The sequence below is a fragment of the Salmo salar genome, chromosome ssa18 (genome assembly GCF_905237065.1).
Source record: "Salmo salar chromosome ssa18, Ssal_v3.1, whole genome shotgun sequence".
Classification (NCBI taxonomy): Eukaryota; Metazoa; Chordata; class Actinopteri; order Salmoniformes; family Salmonidae; genus Salmo; species Salmo salar.
The window spans coordinates 55,580,334-55,596,566 of record NC_059459.1 but is presented as its reverse complement, the minus strand read 5'-3'; the positions used below and the strand labels follow the sequence as shown (position 1 = coordinate 55,596,566).

At 41.9% G+C, this 16,233-nt stretch overlaps 1 protein-coding gene across 23 annotated transcripts in view; it reads left to right on the top strand.

Annotated features, from left to right (window-relative positions):
* The window catches only part of LOC106577504 (ankyrin-2), a 255,844-nt gene that overhangs the window by 173,350 nt on the left and 66,261 nt on the right, over window positions 1-16,233 (top strand). For 15 of the 23 annotated variants that reach the window (XM_045701293.1, XM_045701294.1, XM_045701287.1 and 12 more), the window contains exons 3-9: window positions 4,663-4,761; window positions 6,392-6,490; window positions 10,194-10,292; window positions 10,505-10,690; window positions 13,242-13,265; window positions 14,567-14,575; window positions 15,275-15,373. In XM_045701293.1, coding sequence (XP_045557249.1) covers window positions 4,663-4,761; window positions 6,392-6,490; window positions 10,194-10,292; window positions 10,505-10,690; window positions 13,242-13,265; window positions 14,567-14,575; window positions 15,275-15,373 — 615 coding nt within the window. The remainder of the gene's footprint in view (window positions 1-4,662; window positions 4,762-6,391; window positions 6,491-10,193; window positions 10,293-10,504; window positions 10,691-13,241; window positions 13,266-14,566; window positions 14,576-15,274; window positions 15,374-16,233) is intronic. The other 8 variants (XM_014155576.2, XM_045701304.1, XM_045701302.1 and 5 more) reach the window with 2 other exon arrangements.

The following is a 16,233-nucleotide window of genomic DNA, read 5'->3' as shown; positions in this document are numbered from 1 at the left end:
CGCTATTTGCATATCCTGCACAGAGTGATCACAAGAGTGATCAAATTAAGATCCTACATCTATCTGTAGCCAAGCCTTGTTTACAGAGCCTCTTGCTCTGTAACAAATACCAATGTTTCTCTGTCTTTAAGGCTGATATATTCCCAGTTTGTCCCTGGCATAATTTCCTCTGCACAGTCATGGGAGAAATAAGCTTGATGGTGGTACTGCATTTAAAGTAGCATTTATACATTATAAATACATTGCAGGTGCCACATTAGATGGATGTCTTTCCATCAAGTCTCTGCCCGTGCCACTAGTGATGGAATACTCCACCTATGACCGTGAGAGCTCCTTGTGGCTCATCCAACACAGTCTGGAGAACCAATCAATCAACCACACAGACTCACACAGCAGCTCTGAACCCCCAATTCAAACTAAACTCTGTAAACCATAACTGCTGCATTAAGACCTTGTTTGTATGATGAAGTGGCCGTTATGATTCTACTGTAGAAGTTGAAAAAAGTGTTAAGGGACAACCCTTAGTGGAATTCAGTAGCTCTTTTCAACTTAATGCAGGAGGTGGAGTTGACATTCTCTTAGTGAAAGCTATTTGGTCTACTCCAGGTGCTAGAAATGTATTCCTTTGTGGACTATTCAAATATAATTTACCTGTATCAACTACCTGTCACTTTTATTATTGTGTTATTATTTGGTACTTGATATGTTTCTTCAAGTTAACCTTTTTTAACTGAAAACGCTATTCTCAAAAGTGTACTTCATTACTTTTTGCACTTTCCTGTTACCCCTACGGACTGTAAACTTTTAACTGCCTTTCAATGAGTAATGCATTCCATTTATTATAGCACCATAGTTCATAATGATAATAACTCACAATCTGCATGTTAATTAGTTGCTATTTATGCTGGTTATGACTGCTGCAATGCCCCATGGGAGTAGTCTGCTCTAACCACCGCTGCTTATGAATTAGATTTCCACCACATTACATCTGCACATAATAGAACAATAACAAGCGGGAACATTAGGGTGAATGTTATATTATGTGATTAGAACGTTTCATAAGTGATTGCGTCTGGCCAGGCTGATGTAATGACTGTGATTGAGTGACTGTGGTGGTCAGTAGGTAGGTTGGGGAACTGTGTGACAGAGTGATATGCCTGCAGACACTAAAGGATGGATGAATGGGGGTACACTCATACAGTATGGGGTTGTTGTGGGCAGAGATGGATGGGACTGTATGGGAGTGCCAAGGGCGGAGGTGTTTCTTTGAGATTGTGGGGGAATCGGAATGGGAGGGTGGGGAGAAGGATCCCCGCCCCAAAGGAGTAAATACAGATAGTCCCTGCAGTTAACAACCAACCTCACTTAGCCAATCCCTACCAACTTCCATGGGGACAAATGACAGAGGCAGCCATTAATCTATAAAGTCGAAATAGGGACAGAAATGGCTACTCCATTCCGCTTTGGTAGTGACAGGTGTTATGATGCTATAGCATCCTGTCTGGCTGGCCTTGAGTTATTCCCAATGCCATCTCTGAGGGTGAAGTGTGTTACCAAGGACAGGTTAACGGGTTAATTTTACAGTGAGTTTGTAAGGTGTTTGTTTACACTCTACGTTTTACCTTCAGTACAATATCGGAGCCAGGCCCTACAATTACACAATAGAAATATAGCTTTTTGACAGTGCTAAGGGATGTGAGGACAAGCTAAGTGAGAAGAGAGCAGATGGTGCACCCTTCTGAGTCAAATGCAGCATGTCTTTAAAAAAAGATGCTTCTTGTTCTCCTTCAGGGCAGTGCAGACTGCAGAATATGTAACTCTTTTTTTAATAGACAGGGGTTGATTGGACACATTCATGCTCAGTACCAATCCTAAACACTGTAGGGGGCCTTGCTGTAACTATAGGGGTCCTCAGGAGCAGTCCAGTTTGGTCTGAACATGGGCCGCATGACATAGTCTGTTTGGGGCTGCCCCGGCTATAGAGGAAATTACATATCGACCGAGCGGCCCTTTTTAAACAGCAGACAAATGCTCCCTGAATTAGTGCTGGGTCACTGAGACGCCCCAAACTAGGTGAAAAATCTGTTGTGCCCTTGAGCAAGGCATTTAACCAATTACTCCTGTAAATCGCTCTGGATTCGTTTTAGGAATGAGAGAGGGTTGCGCCTCAGAATCCAAATGTTGTGTCATGTTGTTGGCATCTGGGGTTGGATATTGAAGTTACTTGGGCCCCTCATGTTGTGGTGTTTTGGGAATTAACTGGCAAATGCAAATGCTTGGATTTTTTAATCCGCAGGGTAATCCGCCCAAAGTGATATTGAAATGTAATCGTAATTTCTCTCCCTCCAAAGCTTTTAGGATCTATTTATTGCCCCAACAACAGGACGTAAACATCAATCTCCTATTTGGAACATATTGGCACTTATGGAGGGAAATAAACTAGTCTTTAGCAAAATTGAACTGGGACCAGTTGGTACAGTTGAAGTTGGAAGTTTACATACACCTTAGTCAAATACATTTTAACTCAGTCTTTCACAATTCCTGACATTTAATCCTGGTAAAAATTCCCTGTCATAGGTCAGTTAGGATCACCACTTTATTTTAAGAATGTGAAATGTCAGAATAATAGTAGAGAGTGATTTATTTCACCTTTTATTTCTTCACATTCCCAGTGGGTCAGAAGTTTACATACACTCAATTAGTATTTGGTAGCATTGCCTTAAATTGTTGAACTTGGGTCAAATGTTTCGGGTAGCCTTCCACAAGCTCCCCACAATAAGTTGGGTGAATTTTGGCCCATTCCTCCCGACAGAGCTGGTGTAACTGAGTCAGGTTTGTAGGCCTCCTTGCTCGCACACGCTTTTTCAGTTCTGCCCGCAAATGTCTGTAGGATTGAGGTCAGGGCTTTGTGATGGCCACTCCAATACCTTGACATTGTTGTCCTTAAGCCATTTTGCCACAACTTTGGAAGTGCGCTTGGGATCATTGTCCATTTGGAAGACCCATTTGCGACCAAGCTTTAACTTCCTGACTGGTGTCTTGAGATGTTGCATCAATATATCCACATAATTTTCCTGCCTCATGATGCCATCTATTTTGTGAAGTGCACCTGTCCCTCCTGCAGCAAAGCACCCCCACAACGTGATGGTGCCAGCCCCGTGCTTCACGGTTGGGATGGTGTTCTTCGGCTTGCAAGCTTCCCCCTTTTTCCTCCAAACATAACGATGGTCATTATGGCCAAACAGTTCTATTTTTATTTCATCAGACGAGAGGACATTTCTCCAAAAAGTACGATCTTTGTCCCCATGTGCATTTGCAAACCATAGTCTGTCTTTTTTTATGGCGGTTTTGGAGCGATGGCTTCTTCCTTGCTGAGCGGCCTTTCAGGTTATGTCGATATAGGACTCATTTTACTGTGGATATAGATACTTTTGTACCTGTTTCCTCCAGCATCTTCACAAAGTCCTTTGCTGTTGTTCTGGGATTGATTTGCACTTTTCGCACCAAAGTACGTTCATCTCTAGGAGACAGAACGTGTCTCCTTCCTGAGCGCTATGACGGCTGTGTGGTCCCATGGTGTTTATACTTGCATGCTATTGTTTGTACAGATGAACGTGGTACCTTCAGGCATTTGGAAATTGCTCCTAAGGATGAACCAGACTTTATTTTCTGAGGTCTTGGCTGATTTCTTTAGATTTTCCCATGATGTCAAGCAAAGAGGCACTGAGTTTGAAGGTAGGCCTTGAAATACATCCACAGGTACACCTCCAATTGACTCAAATGATGTCAATTAGGCTATCAGAAGCTTCTAAAGCCATGACATCATTGTCTGGAATTTTCCAAGCTGTTTAAAGGCACAGTCAACTTAGTGTATGTAAACTTCTGACCCACTGGAATTGTGATACAGTGAATTATAAGTCAAATAATCTGTCTGTAAACAATTGTTGGAAAAATGACTTGTGTCATGCACAAAGTAGATGTCCTAACCGACTTGCCAAAACTATAGTTTGTTAACAGGAAATTTGTGGAGTGGTTGAAAAATGAGTTTTAATGACTCCAAGCTAAGTGTATGTAAACTTCCGACTTCAACTGTGTATCTGAGTCTTGATATATCTGAGTTAGTCTTGGATGGATGTTCTGATCTAAAGTCAAGTCTTATGGGTGTCTGGAAAGACAGGTAGCTATAAATTACAGCATAGCTGGCAAGTCGCATTCAAGGAACAGAATCACACACCAGTGACCCCTTTGACAAACACCAGATACACACACACACACACACACACACACACACACACACACACACACACATACACATACTGCTTGACTTTATTAATACCACCAGGCCTACATAGTGAATCCTGGACTGGCCCTAGTCCACAACCATCGTGACACGGCACAAATTCTGACTTCCAGTACCGCCTTTGGTATTTCAGTCTGTACCTCCCTTGAGAGTGTGTGTGTGTATTTGTGAGAGAGGAGAACACGGTTTCACAGCCAAGACAAGGAGAGAGAGATTGGGAGAGGGAAAGAGACCCTGTTAGGTTATGGACCTGGAGGTACACCCAGTCCCTTCTCTTTCCTTTATCTCTATCGTTTCTATCCTCCATTTTGTTTTGAGGCTGACCTATCTTCTTATACGTGTCTACTTCTCTTCTTCCTCAGAATGGGCTCAACGCGTTGCACCTGGCAGCTAAGGAGGGCCACGTGGAGCTGGTCCAGGAGCTGCTGGAGAGAGGCTCAGCTGTGGACTCGGCCACCAAGGTGGGTTCCCGTACCGCACTGCCGTATGTGGAGCTAGCACAGTATGATAGAATCATATTAGGAAGAGCTACAGTACATGAGCTCCGTCCGTCCACGTCCGCTGTAGGGAGACTATTAATTTTATCCACAACTGGGTAAAGGCTTGTTAGAAGCTTGCATGCTGGTCAAGTGTTAAGATTATATTTATCTTAGCTGCTTTAGACTTTTGTATTACAAATAAAGATAGTTAGAATTATCATAATCAAATGAGCTGTCAAAAGAAAGTACTCCAAAGATCATGGACGATAACACATTTTGTTTTTCTTCCGTTGTGAAATCTGATGTGCTGTTTTACGCCGAAAGGGAATTGTGCATTGTTTTGGTTTGTTTTGGCTTGATATTGTACTTTCCAACTGAGATAAAATATTTTCAACGACACAAAAACAGGATGTATTTCTCTGAAAAGTCGTTCAAGGTATCAGTCTCCAAATTAAGGGCCCTAAACGTGGTTCAAGTGTCACACACGGGGTTTAACCAGGTCAATGTCCTGAAACAACTCTTGCCCTACATTAACCTGACTCTTAACCTTTCCAACAGTGAGATAACACTACCATACCCAGGGCAGACAGCCATATCCCTAACCAGCACCCAATGGACTGCACTGCACTGCAACCTATCGTGTCACATGACTGTGCAGTCTAGCTTCAGAGCACTAGGGTGTAGCAGGCAGGAAAAGGGATACAGCTAGTTTCATTGAACATGGAGGTAGTTATGCCAAGCTGTGAAAATGGAGAACGTCCATTCCTTCTAAGCAGCATGTTTAGGTGTTGCGTGACTTGTTACAGATGTAGGACCTTAATTTGATCACTCGGTTGCAGGAGAACTTTCCTGCAATGCAGGAAATTTCAAACGTGTAGTGTATTTGAGGCTTAAAATAATTTTCTGTCTTGTGTTTTATAGCATATTTAATTGTGTTTACTGTACATGACTCATTTAAATGTGTATTTTGACAACAGAACATCCCAAACTTTTTTAAACAGATTTCCACTCTGAGACAAGAGCCTCTTGACTTGATTTGTTCATCAACATGGCCTAATTAAAAGCATTGTGAGATTAAGGCTCTCTATGAGTGATAACGCTTTGTTATTTCTAGCTTGTTTCTTGTTATTTCTATCATTAGGAGTGCAACTCAGAAAGGCCCCCTCATCTCTATCACTGAGCCATAGGTGTCTGTGGATATGCCTGTTTGGGGTGTCACATCTTTAATCAGTGATGGAGAGAATTAATGAAGATGAGTGAAAAAATGATGAATAGGAGTGCCTGTAGACAATGAGATGGCGGTGATGACTGTGTGTGTGTGTGTGTGTGTGTGTGTGTGTGTGTGTGTGTGTGTGTGTGTGTCAAACATTTGATACTACTGTAATAGTAATACAATTTGTATGCTTTTTGTCAAAGCTGAAATACAGGACAAAGTCATTTTTGTAATTTCTATTTATGTCAGAAATGACAGTTTGTCATTACTGTATGTTATTCATCCTCTTTGTAAGACAGAGTTGAAAAGTGAACCCCTTGTTTTGTGTATTGATTGACACAGTTCGCCTTGTTCTCTATAATGGTGTAATATGTGTCTCTCTGTGTTCTTCCATCCCAGAAAGGGAACACAGCCCTCCACATTGCCTCTCTGGCCGGACAGGCCGAGGTGGTGAAGATACTGGTGAAGCGCGGAGCAGAAATCAACTCTCAGTCTCAGGCAAGAGATTTTTATTTTTTATTTTATTTAACCTGTATTTAACTAGGCAAGTCAGTTAAGAACACATTCTTATATACAATTACGGCCTACCCCAGCCAAACCCTAACCCGAACGACACTGGGCCAATTGTGCGCCACCCTATGGGACTCCCAATCAAGGCCGGTTGTGAAACAGCCTGGAATCGAACCATGGTCTGTAGTGACGCCTCTATCACTGAGATGCAGTGCCTTAGCCCGTTGCGCCACTCGGGAGCCCTAAACAGTAGCATGGCAGCAGCCATCTTGCTTTCATCTCTAATCCCTACCAACTCTGATCAGGATTTGTGTGGCAAAATGATGCCATACCATTGCTGTGACCATACGATGCTTTGGACATAATAAGTATTATACCAGTTTATAGGCATACAGTGCATTCGGAAAGTAATCAGAGTCCTTGACTTTTTCCACATTTTGTTACGTTACAGCCTTATTCTAAAATGTATTAAATCAATTCTACTCACAGTACCCCATAATGACAAAGCCAAACCTGTTTTTTAGAAATGTTTGCAAATATATAAAAAACAAAATAAAAAAATGATATCACATTCACATCAGTATTCAGACCCTTTACTCAGTACTTTGTTGAGGCACCCAGCGATTAAAGCCTTGAGTCTTCTTGCATATGACACACCTTTAATTTGAGAGTTTCTCCCATTCTTCTCTGCAGATCCTCTCAAGCTCTGTCAGGTTGGATGTGGAGCGTCACTGCACAGCTATTTTCAGGTCTCTCCAGATACAGTGAGGGAAAAAAGTATTTGATCCCCTGCTGATTTTGTACATTTGCCCACTGACAAAGAAATGATCAGTCTATAATTTTAATGGTAGGTTTATTTGAACAGTGAGAGACAGAATAACAACAACAAAATCCTGAAAAACGCATGTCAAAAATGTTATAAATTGATTTGCATTTTAATGAGGGAAATAAGTATTTGACTCCCTCTACATCAGAAAGATTTCTGGCTCCCAGGTGTCTTTTATACAGGTAACGAGCTGAGATTAGGAGCACACTCTTAAAGGGAGTGCTCCTAATCTGTTTGTTACCTGTATAAAAGACACCTGTCCACAGAAGCGATCAATCAGATTCCAAACTCTCCACCATGGCCAAGACCAAAGAGCTCTCCAAGGATGTCAGGGACAAGATTGTAGACCTACACAAGGCTGGAATGGGCTACAAGACCATCGCCAAGCAGCTTGGTGAGAAGGTGACAACAGTTGGTGCGATTATTCGCAAATGGAAGAAACACAAAAGAACTGTCAATCTCCCTCAGCCTGGGGCTCCATGCAAGATCTCACCTCGTGGAGTTGCAATGATCATGAGAACAGTGAGGAATCAGCCCAGAACTACATGGGAGGATCTTGTCAATGATCTCAAGGCAGCTGGGACCATAGTCACCAAGAAAACAATTGGTAACACACTACGCCGTAAAGGACTGAAATCCTGCAGCGCCCACAAGGTCCCCCTGCTCAAGAAAGCACATATACATGCCCGTCTGGAGTTTGCCAATGAATATCTGAATGATTCAGAGGACAACTGGGTGAAAGTGTTGTGGTCAGATGAGACCAAAAAGGAGCTCTTTGGCATCAACTCAACTCGCCGTGTTTGGAGGAGGAGGAAAGAACACCATCCCCACCGTCAAACATGGAGGTGGAAACATTATGCTTTGGGGGTGTTTTTCTGCTAAGGGGACAGGACAACTTCACCGCATCAAAGGGACGATGGACGGGGCCATGTACCGTCAAATCTTGGGTGAGAACCTCCTTCCCTCAGCCAGGGCATTGAAAATGGGTCGTGGATGGGTATTCCAGCATGAAAATGACCCAAAACACACGGCCAAGGCAACAAAGGAGTGGCTCAAGAAGAAGCACATTAAGGTCCTGGAGTGGCCTAGCCAGTCTCCAGACCTTAATCCCATAGAAAATCTGTGGAGGGAGCTGAAGGTTCGAGTTGCCAAACGTCAGCCTCGAAACCTTAATGACTTGGAGAAGATCTGCAAAGAGAAGTGGGACAAAATCCCTCCTTAGATGTGTGCAAACCTGGTGGCCAACTACAAGAAACGTCTGACCTCTGTGATTGCCAACAAGGGTTTTGCTACCAAGTACTAAGTCATGTTTTGTAGAGGGTTCAAATACTTATTTCCCTCATTAAAATGCAAATCATTTTATAACATTTTTTGACATGCATTTTTCTGGATTTTTTTGTTGTTATTCTGTCTCTCACTGTTCAAATAAACCTACCATTAAAATTATAGACTGATAATTTCTTTGTCAGTGGGCAAACATACAAAATCAGCAGGGGATCAAATACTTTTTCCCTCACTGTATGTTCTATCGGGTTCAAGTCCGGGCTCTGGCTGGGCCACTCAAAGACATTGAGACGTATTCCTGTGTTGTCTTGGCGGTGCGCTTAGGGTCGTTGTCCTGTTGGAAGGTGAATCTTCGCCCCAGTCTGAGGTCATGAGCGCTCTGGAGCTGGTTTTCATCAAGGATCTCTCTGTGCTTTGCTCCGTTCATCTTTCCCTCGATCCTGACTAGTCTCCCAATCCCTGACGCTGAAAAACATCCCCATGCTGCCCCATGTATGCTGCCACCACCATACTTCACCGTAGGGATGGTGCCAGGTTAACTCCAGATGTGTCACTTGGCATTCAGGCCAAAGAGTTCAATCTTGGTTTCATCAGACCAGAGAATCTTGTTTCTCATGGTCTGAGAGTCCTTTAGGTGCCTTTTGGCAAACTCCAAGAAGGCTGTCATGTGCCTTTTAGTGAGGAATGGCTTCCGTCTGGTCACTCTACCATAAATGCCTGATTGGTGGAGTGCTGACGAGATGGTTGTCCTTCTGGAAGTTCTCCCATCTCCACAGAGGAACTCTGGAGCTCTGTCAGAGTGACCAAGACCCTTCTCCCCCGATTGCTCAGTTTGGCCAGGAGGCCAGCTCTGGGTGGCCAGTTTGGCGGGCGGCCAGCTCTGGTGGTTCCAAACTTCATCCTTTTAATAATGATGGAGGCCACAGTGTTCTTGGGGACCTTCAATGCTGCAGACATTTTTTGGTACCCTTCCCCAGATCTGTGGCTCGAAACAATCCTGTCTTGGAGCTCTACGGACAATTCCTTCAAGCTCATGGCTTGGTTTTTGCTCTGACATGCACTGTCAACTGTGAGACCTTATATAGACAGGTGTGTGCTTTCAAAATCATGTCCAATCAATTGAATTTACCACAGGTGAACTCCAATCAAGTTGTAGAAACATGAATGATCAATGGAAACAGGATGCACCTTAGCTCAATTTCGAGTCTCATAGCAAAGGGTCTGAATACTTATGTAAATAAGGTATTTTTCTTTTTTAAACCTTTTTTCGCTTTTTCATTATGGGGTATTGTGTGTAGATTGATGAGGAAACAAATACATTTTAATCAATTTTAGAGTAAGGCTGTAACATAACAAAATGTGGAGAAGGGGTTCTGAATACTTTCCGAATGCACCGTACATGCCTATGCAAATAACTATGGACATATGGGCTATGGACATACTTGTTGTCTGTGCAGTCAAATTATATTGTATTTGTTCTTCCTCCACAAAATGATGCATCACCAAAATGTTGTAACCTACTGTTGGCCTGCAGCAGATGATATTATACCTTTCTCTAATGTTGTACTGTTGTGTCTCCAGAATGGCTTCACCCCTCTGTACATGGCTGCTCAGGAGAACCACATGGACGTGGTGCGTTACCTACTGGAGAATGGAGGTAACCAGAGCACCGCTACAGAGGTAGGGAGTGTGTATCCGTGTGTATGTGTGTGTGTATCTTCGTACATGTTTTCAGCAAATGGTTTGAAGTTTTCAGTCTGTGTGAGGATGTGTGTGAACATTGTGTTTCACCAGGCATAGTCCTGATGAAATAAAGTTTGTGCTGTTTTATGCCTTGTTGGTCTGTGGCTATGCATAACCTTCTACCTCCCCCCTCTCCTTCCCTCCTCCAGGATGGCTTCACCCCACTGGCCATCGCGCTGCAGCAGGGCCACAACCAGGTGGTGTCCGTCCTGCTGGAGAACGACACCAAGGGTAAGGTGCGGCTGCCCGCCCTGCACATCGCCGCCCGCAAGGACGACACCAAGTCTGCCGCGCTGCTCCTCCAGAATGACCACAATGCAGACGTGCAGTCCAAGGTACGGCCGGAGGGAAGGGGTTAAGGGTTAAAACGTGCATCTGTGTTATTGCGTTAGCATGGCTCTGTGGTGCTACGACCATGTGTTGTCAATGGGGGCAATCCCGACGTGCAGTATGACTGTAAGGAAATTGAATACAGGGTACGTCTTACAGTTTTGTTTGTAAGTGCTTTGAGGTGTATTTCTAGTATCAATACGAACAAGTTTCAATGAAAAACGGGTGTAATGAGAGTGAGTCAATGTCGACATACGTTAGCCCTTGTTCATCTGTCTCTGGTGTCTACCTGTAGCTGTCTCTCGGTCTGTCCATCTCTCTCTCCTTCAGTGTCTGTGCGCCACTAGTTCATTGGTCCTGCCACTAACCGGGTCTCTCTCTCTTCCTGTCTTATCTGTTTATCTGATCCACTCACACCCCCCTCCCCCCCATCACTTTCAACCGCATCCCCGGTGTTTATGTGTAGCACTGTCCACTGCACGGAGTGTGTGGAATATGCTATTGTCCACAGGTCGTATTGTTGAATGTTGCAATTTGAGGGTTGCATGTATCCTTGGGTTTCAGGAAAAATGGGTTTTAGGGGTGTGTGGGTGAGGGGTAAGGGGATGGATGGGCTGTGGCTAGAGTGAAGTGCAGGTTCTCTTATTTTGAAGGACAGTAGCCTGTACTGAAATAATATTCTATAGTACACCAGGGCTTTTCAATGAACTGTCCTCAAGGTCTTCACTGTAGCACTGCTGGGTTCTGTAGTTGGTTGAACAGTTATTTTCGTTGATTGGCCAGAGTCCACTCATGGATTACCAATATCTGAATCAGTCCCTTTTGATTGATTGATTTTTGGGTAAAGCAAATTTGCACCGTTTAAAAACAAATGAAAGATACAAAGAACCCCAGAGGATAACACATGAAAGCATTAAATACACGTATTTCCAATGTGGTCCTCGGTGTAGGACGATAACAGGAAACAGAATGAGTGAAAACCAGCAGTGCTGCTGTTGTCCACCAGGCATTGAACAGCCCTGCGCTGCAAACACTATGGCATACCAGTTATCATTGGTGTTGTCACTGAACATAACTTTGTCCTTGTGTCAGGCCTAATGTTAATGATATTACATAATATAATACAGTGTATGCCAGCGTTTCCCAAACCCGGTCCTTGGTAATCCAAGGGGTACATGTTTAGTTTTTTGCCCTAACACTACACAGCTGAATGAAATTATCAAAGCTTGATAATTAGTTGATTATTTGAATCAGCTTTGTAGTGCTAGGGCAAAAAACTAGACGTGTACCCCTTGGGTTCCCGAGGACCGGGTTTGGGAAACCCTTGTGTATGCCGACATGAAATGCTGTTTACGGCTGTTTCCATGAAGTACTCTTCACCATGACTCACAAGGGAGACCCAGAGGAGGGTGGATGAAGACTGCAGCATGAAAACACACTTTCACACACACTTATAGGTAGACATTAAACACAGAGCACTCTCACCAAATACCTCTGAAACACAGTCCTACGACGATTACCTGAATTAGTTTGGCAATAACCACCATCTTAAAAGCATACTTTCAAATGTGAAAAAGACTATAAATAGGACGACTCTCTAGTGAGTTTGGCCTTGTGGTACAACATGGCTGCCATACATCACTGTTGTGTGTTGTATAGAGTGAGGAAGGTCTGCTCATAGAAAATAGTATTATGTACAGTATACATGTATGTCTATGGACTTGCTACTCTCGTTGTAAAACATCTCAAGGTCTTTGGATAAAGAAGCGATAAAGCATATGAAGAGTTTATTTCCAAATCCCTATATCCACAAATGTTTCACATTTGTTTTTTTCATCAGAAATTGCTTATTTCATGTGTGTGTAAAATATTACTGTTCTCAGATTTTTTATACACAGATTTTAGATGTTTTTTGTTGTTTGCAAAATGCTAAATATCCATTGTTTAGCCGTAATGGAATGTTCGTATCCTGTATATTTGACCGTGATATGTGGTTCTCACCTACCCATCTTAACATGAATGCACTTACTGTAAGTCACTCTGGATAACAGCATTTGCTAAATGACTACAGATCTATAGATATCACATTACTGTATTGATTTTTATTTAATTTTTTTCTGTTTTAATATTGATGTCACAAATGTATCATTTGTACAGTTCTTTATTAAAAATGTAGTTATTTGTTACGTTTGACTGTGTAAAACCTGGCAATACTTATTTATCTGAAAGTGAGGCGGATATATAGCATTTTGCATTTTGTTTTTTTGTTACATTGAACAACCCCATGATGTGATTATATAGTGAAAAAACACACCAGTCGCTTTCATAATTTCTTTAAACAATAAAAGCTAATTTCAGAAAACGTATATATAGCATTTTGGAATTAAACTCTTCATATACAGTCTAGCGATTAAGCTGTTTTTGAAGAGAATCATACCACTCTAGCTACGTTGCCTGTATTTCTTGTACTGCACAGTCTACCTTGAACTTTGAGCATCTGTATGACTGTGTGTAAAATAACTAAGGTCTTTCCCTTCCTCGTCTCTACTGCTTCAGATGATGGTCAATAGGACTACGGAGGTATAACCACTATGTCTGGCACTCAAAACCTTCATCATAACCCCATCACTTTTATTGTTTGTCTTTGTGTCGTTTCAGCACTTTATTTCCCTTACTTCTATAGCATTGGATGGTGGAAATAGCCTCGGGTCTTTCAGTCCTTCACAATCTCTTTGTTTTTTTTGTAATGTTAATCATGCATGGTGATATCTCGAATGGCCCACTCTCTCAAGTAGCTTTTTCCGCACATCATGTGCCTTAGCAGTTTGTCTTTCAGTTTGAAAACTGTTATTGGCTCATTTATTTTACTTTGTGCATACTTTCGACATACTTTCGTTTTCATTGGTTGAGTTTCTGGAGTTTTATTGATGCTATCCCAAGCTCAGAGAGTTGATTTATATATAGTCTTACTGATAATCTCATAATCACCTATACATTTCACACTAAGATGATATATAGATTTTACATAATGATGGATAATAATTTTTACAGTGTTAAAGGGATACTTCGAGATTTTGGCAATGAGGCCCTTCATCTGCTTCCCAGAGTCAGATGAACTTGTGGATACCATTTTTATGTCTCTGCGTACATTTTGAAGAAAGTTGCTAACTCGCGCTAGTACAATTGCTAACTAGCATTAGCGTAATGACTTGAAGTTGTTTTTATGTCTCTTCCAGTCATTGTGCTAACGCTAGTTAGCATTGGCTCGCAAAACTACCTCTAACTTCCTTCTTACTGGAAAACAGAGACATAACAATGGTATCCACAAGTTCATCTGACTCTGGGGAAGTAGATAAAGGGCCTCATTGCCAAAATCCTGAAGTATCCCTTTAATGTTTATATATAGAATGTATATATGTTGTGTTGCATGCCATTCATTTATATTGTAGATGCACTATGAACTAAATGCATATTATTTGACAAAGCATAAAACAATGTTATTGATATAATAATATAATGAGGTCGGAATTAACACATCGTTACAATTACAAAGGGCTTGAGATAAGATAAAGAAATAGTAATATTATGAGAAATATATCAATGCAAATATATGTACATTATTCTTGCAAACAAGCATGCTTTTATATAGTATTGTATACTACTGCAATGACATGATAGAACATCAATCAAAAAGTATCCAGGTGTTTTGCAGATAATTATCTTGAAGAACAGAAGCACTATATAGCATGATGCATCCCGTCTATTTTCATTTGCACCATTATCAGCTTTAAATGTGTAATTTTTAATCATTGCGTAGTCACTACAATTCTTCACACTTTTGTAAATAATGTTTTCACATTAAATCGGACCATATCTTTCAGAATGGAAAGGTAAGGCAAGAATTTCCCAATACTCCAACCGCTCTGCAATAGCTCTCTCTGATTTCTTATGATTCCTAACATGACAATATGGCGTACAGTGACATAGTGCACTTTGGTGTTGATAAAAAGAAAACCGTCATGTTTTTTTTTATTTGGTGTCTTTTTTCTCTGTTTTGTAACTGTATGGTTAACTAATACTGTGTGTCAATTGTTTGGTTGATATTAATTAACAGTCTGTGTGAACTGTACGTCCACTTGTTTTTTAATTCCTTCATTTATTTCTTTATTATTTAAGTAAATGGAGAAACTATACAGTTTATTTTGTTCTGACTGTAGGATTACCAGTTGCATGGTAGTGATCTTTCTGCATGGTAGTGATCTTTCTGAGTGTGTTTGTGTGTGTACATACAGTACGTAATTTGCGTGTATGTGTGTAATTGAGTCATAATTTTCTGAAACTGAATTTTAAGATTTCTTTCCCTTCATCTCTTTGGTTTCTTCCCTCTTCTGAGTTTGGAGCGTTGCTCTTTTACATTTACTAATTTCCTTTTCTTTCTTCCCTTTGATGATGGTTAATGCGACTGCTGCATGCTGGGATAGCGGAGGTCAAGGGTCAGGGGTCAGGCTTTGGGGGTCATGAATGAGGCTAGTATCTAACCCACTGTCTCTCTCTCCCTTCCTCTTGCTATGTTCACCCCTGTGTTACAGAGTGGATTCACGCCACTTCATATTGCTGCCCACTATGGAAACGTGAACGTGGCCACACTACTGCTAAATCGTGGGGCGGCTGTGGACTTTACAGCTAGGGTAGGTACCATTACCATAGCCCAGGCTGAAACTATTACAACAGCCTTCTGATCTGCAGTCAGATGCGCTATTGTTGTGCAGTGTTGGATTCTGGGTTAAACTTGGAACATTGCTATCCTAGAGACTGGTTTTTACATCAGAAGTTAATGGTTATCTGTAGGAGCCAGATGGCTTTGGAATGTGCTGGGTGGACGGGAGGAAGTCACAGGATTGCTATAGGGGATACGGGTGGACATCTTTGGATTAGGCAAATGAGGGATTGAGGTTATGTCAGATCCCCTTAAGGGAGAAATTATGGTTTATTACCCTATTACTTCGTCTTCCTGTCGAACCACAATAGATGTAAGGATTGGAGAGAAGGAGCAGTGTCTAAATTGGAGTATATATACTTGTGGTGGTAGAAACATGTTTTGTCTAATGCAGCGGTATTGATCCTCTGGGAAGAATAAACTTGGTTAAGCTTTCATAGTGTCCGTAGAGTTTTTTTACTCTGAGAATTAGAACCTAACAGCAGCGAGGTCTTGGGATCCATCCCAATACCCTCCTTTGTGTTCTTTCCTTTACTGGAAATAGTGCAAAGATTGTAGGTTATAGGAAGAGCTGCCCACACACACTGTGCCAACATAGCACTGAGTCCAAGAACCATAAAACACAGGAGACTTTAGAGCACACACACACACACACACACACACACACACACACACACACACACACACACACACACACACACACACACACATTTAAAGCGAGTAGAGTGAAATGCCCTTTAGGAACCCACAGTCAGCAATTGAGTCGCTTTCTAGGACAATGACACCTTCTGCCTCAGCACTTCCTGTTTCTCGGAATCCTCATGTCCATGT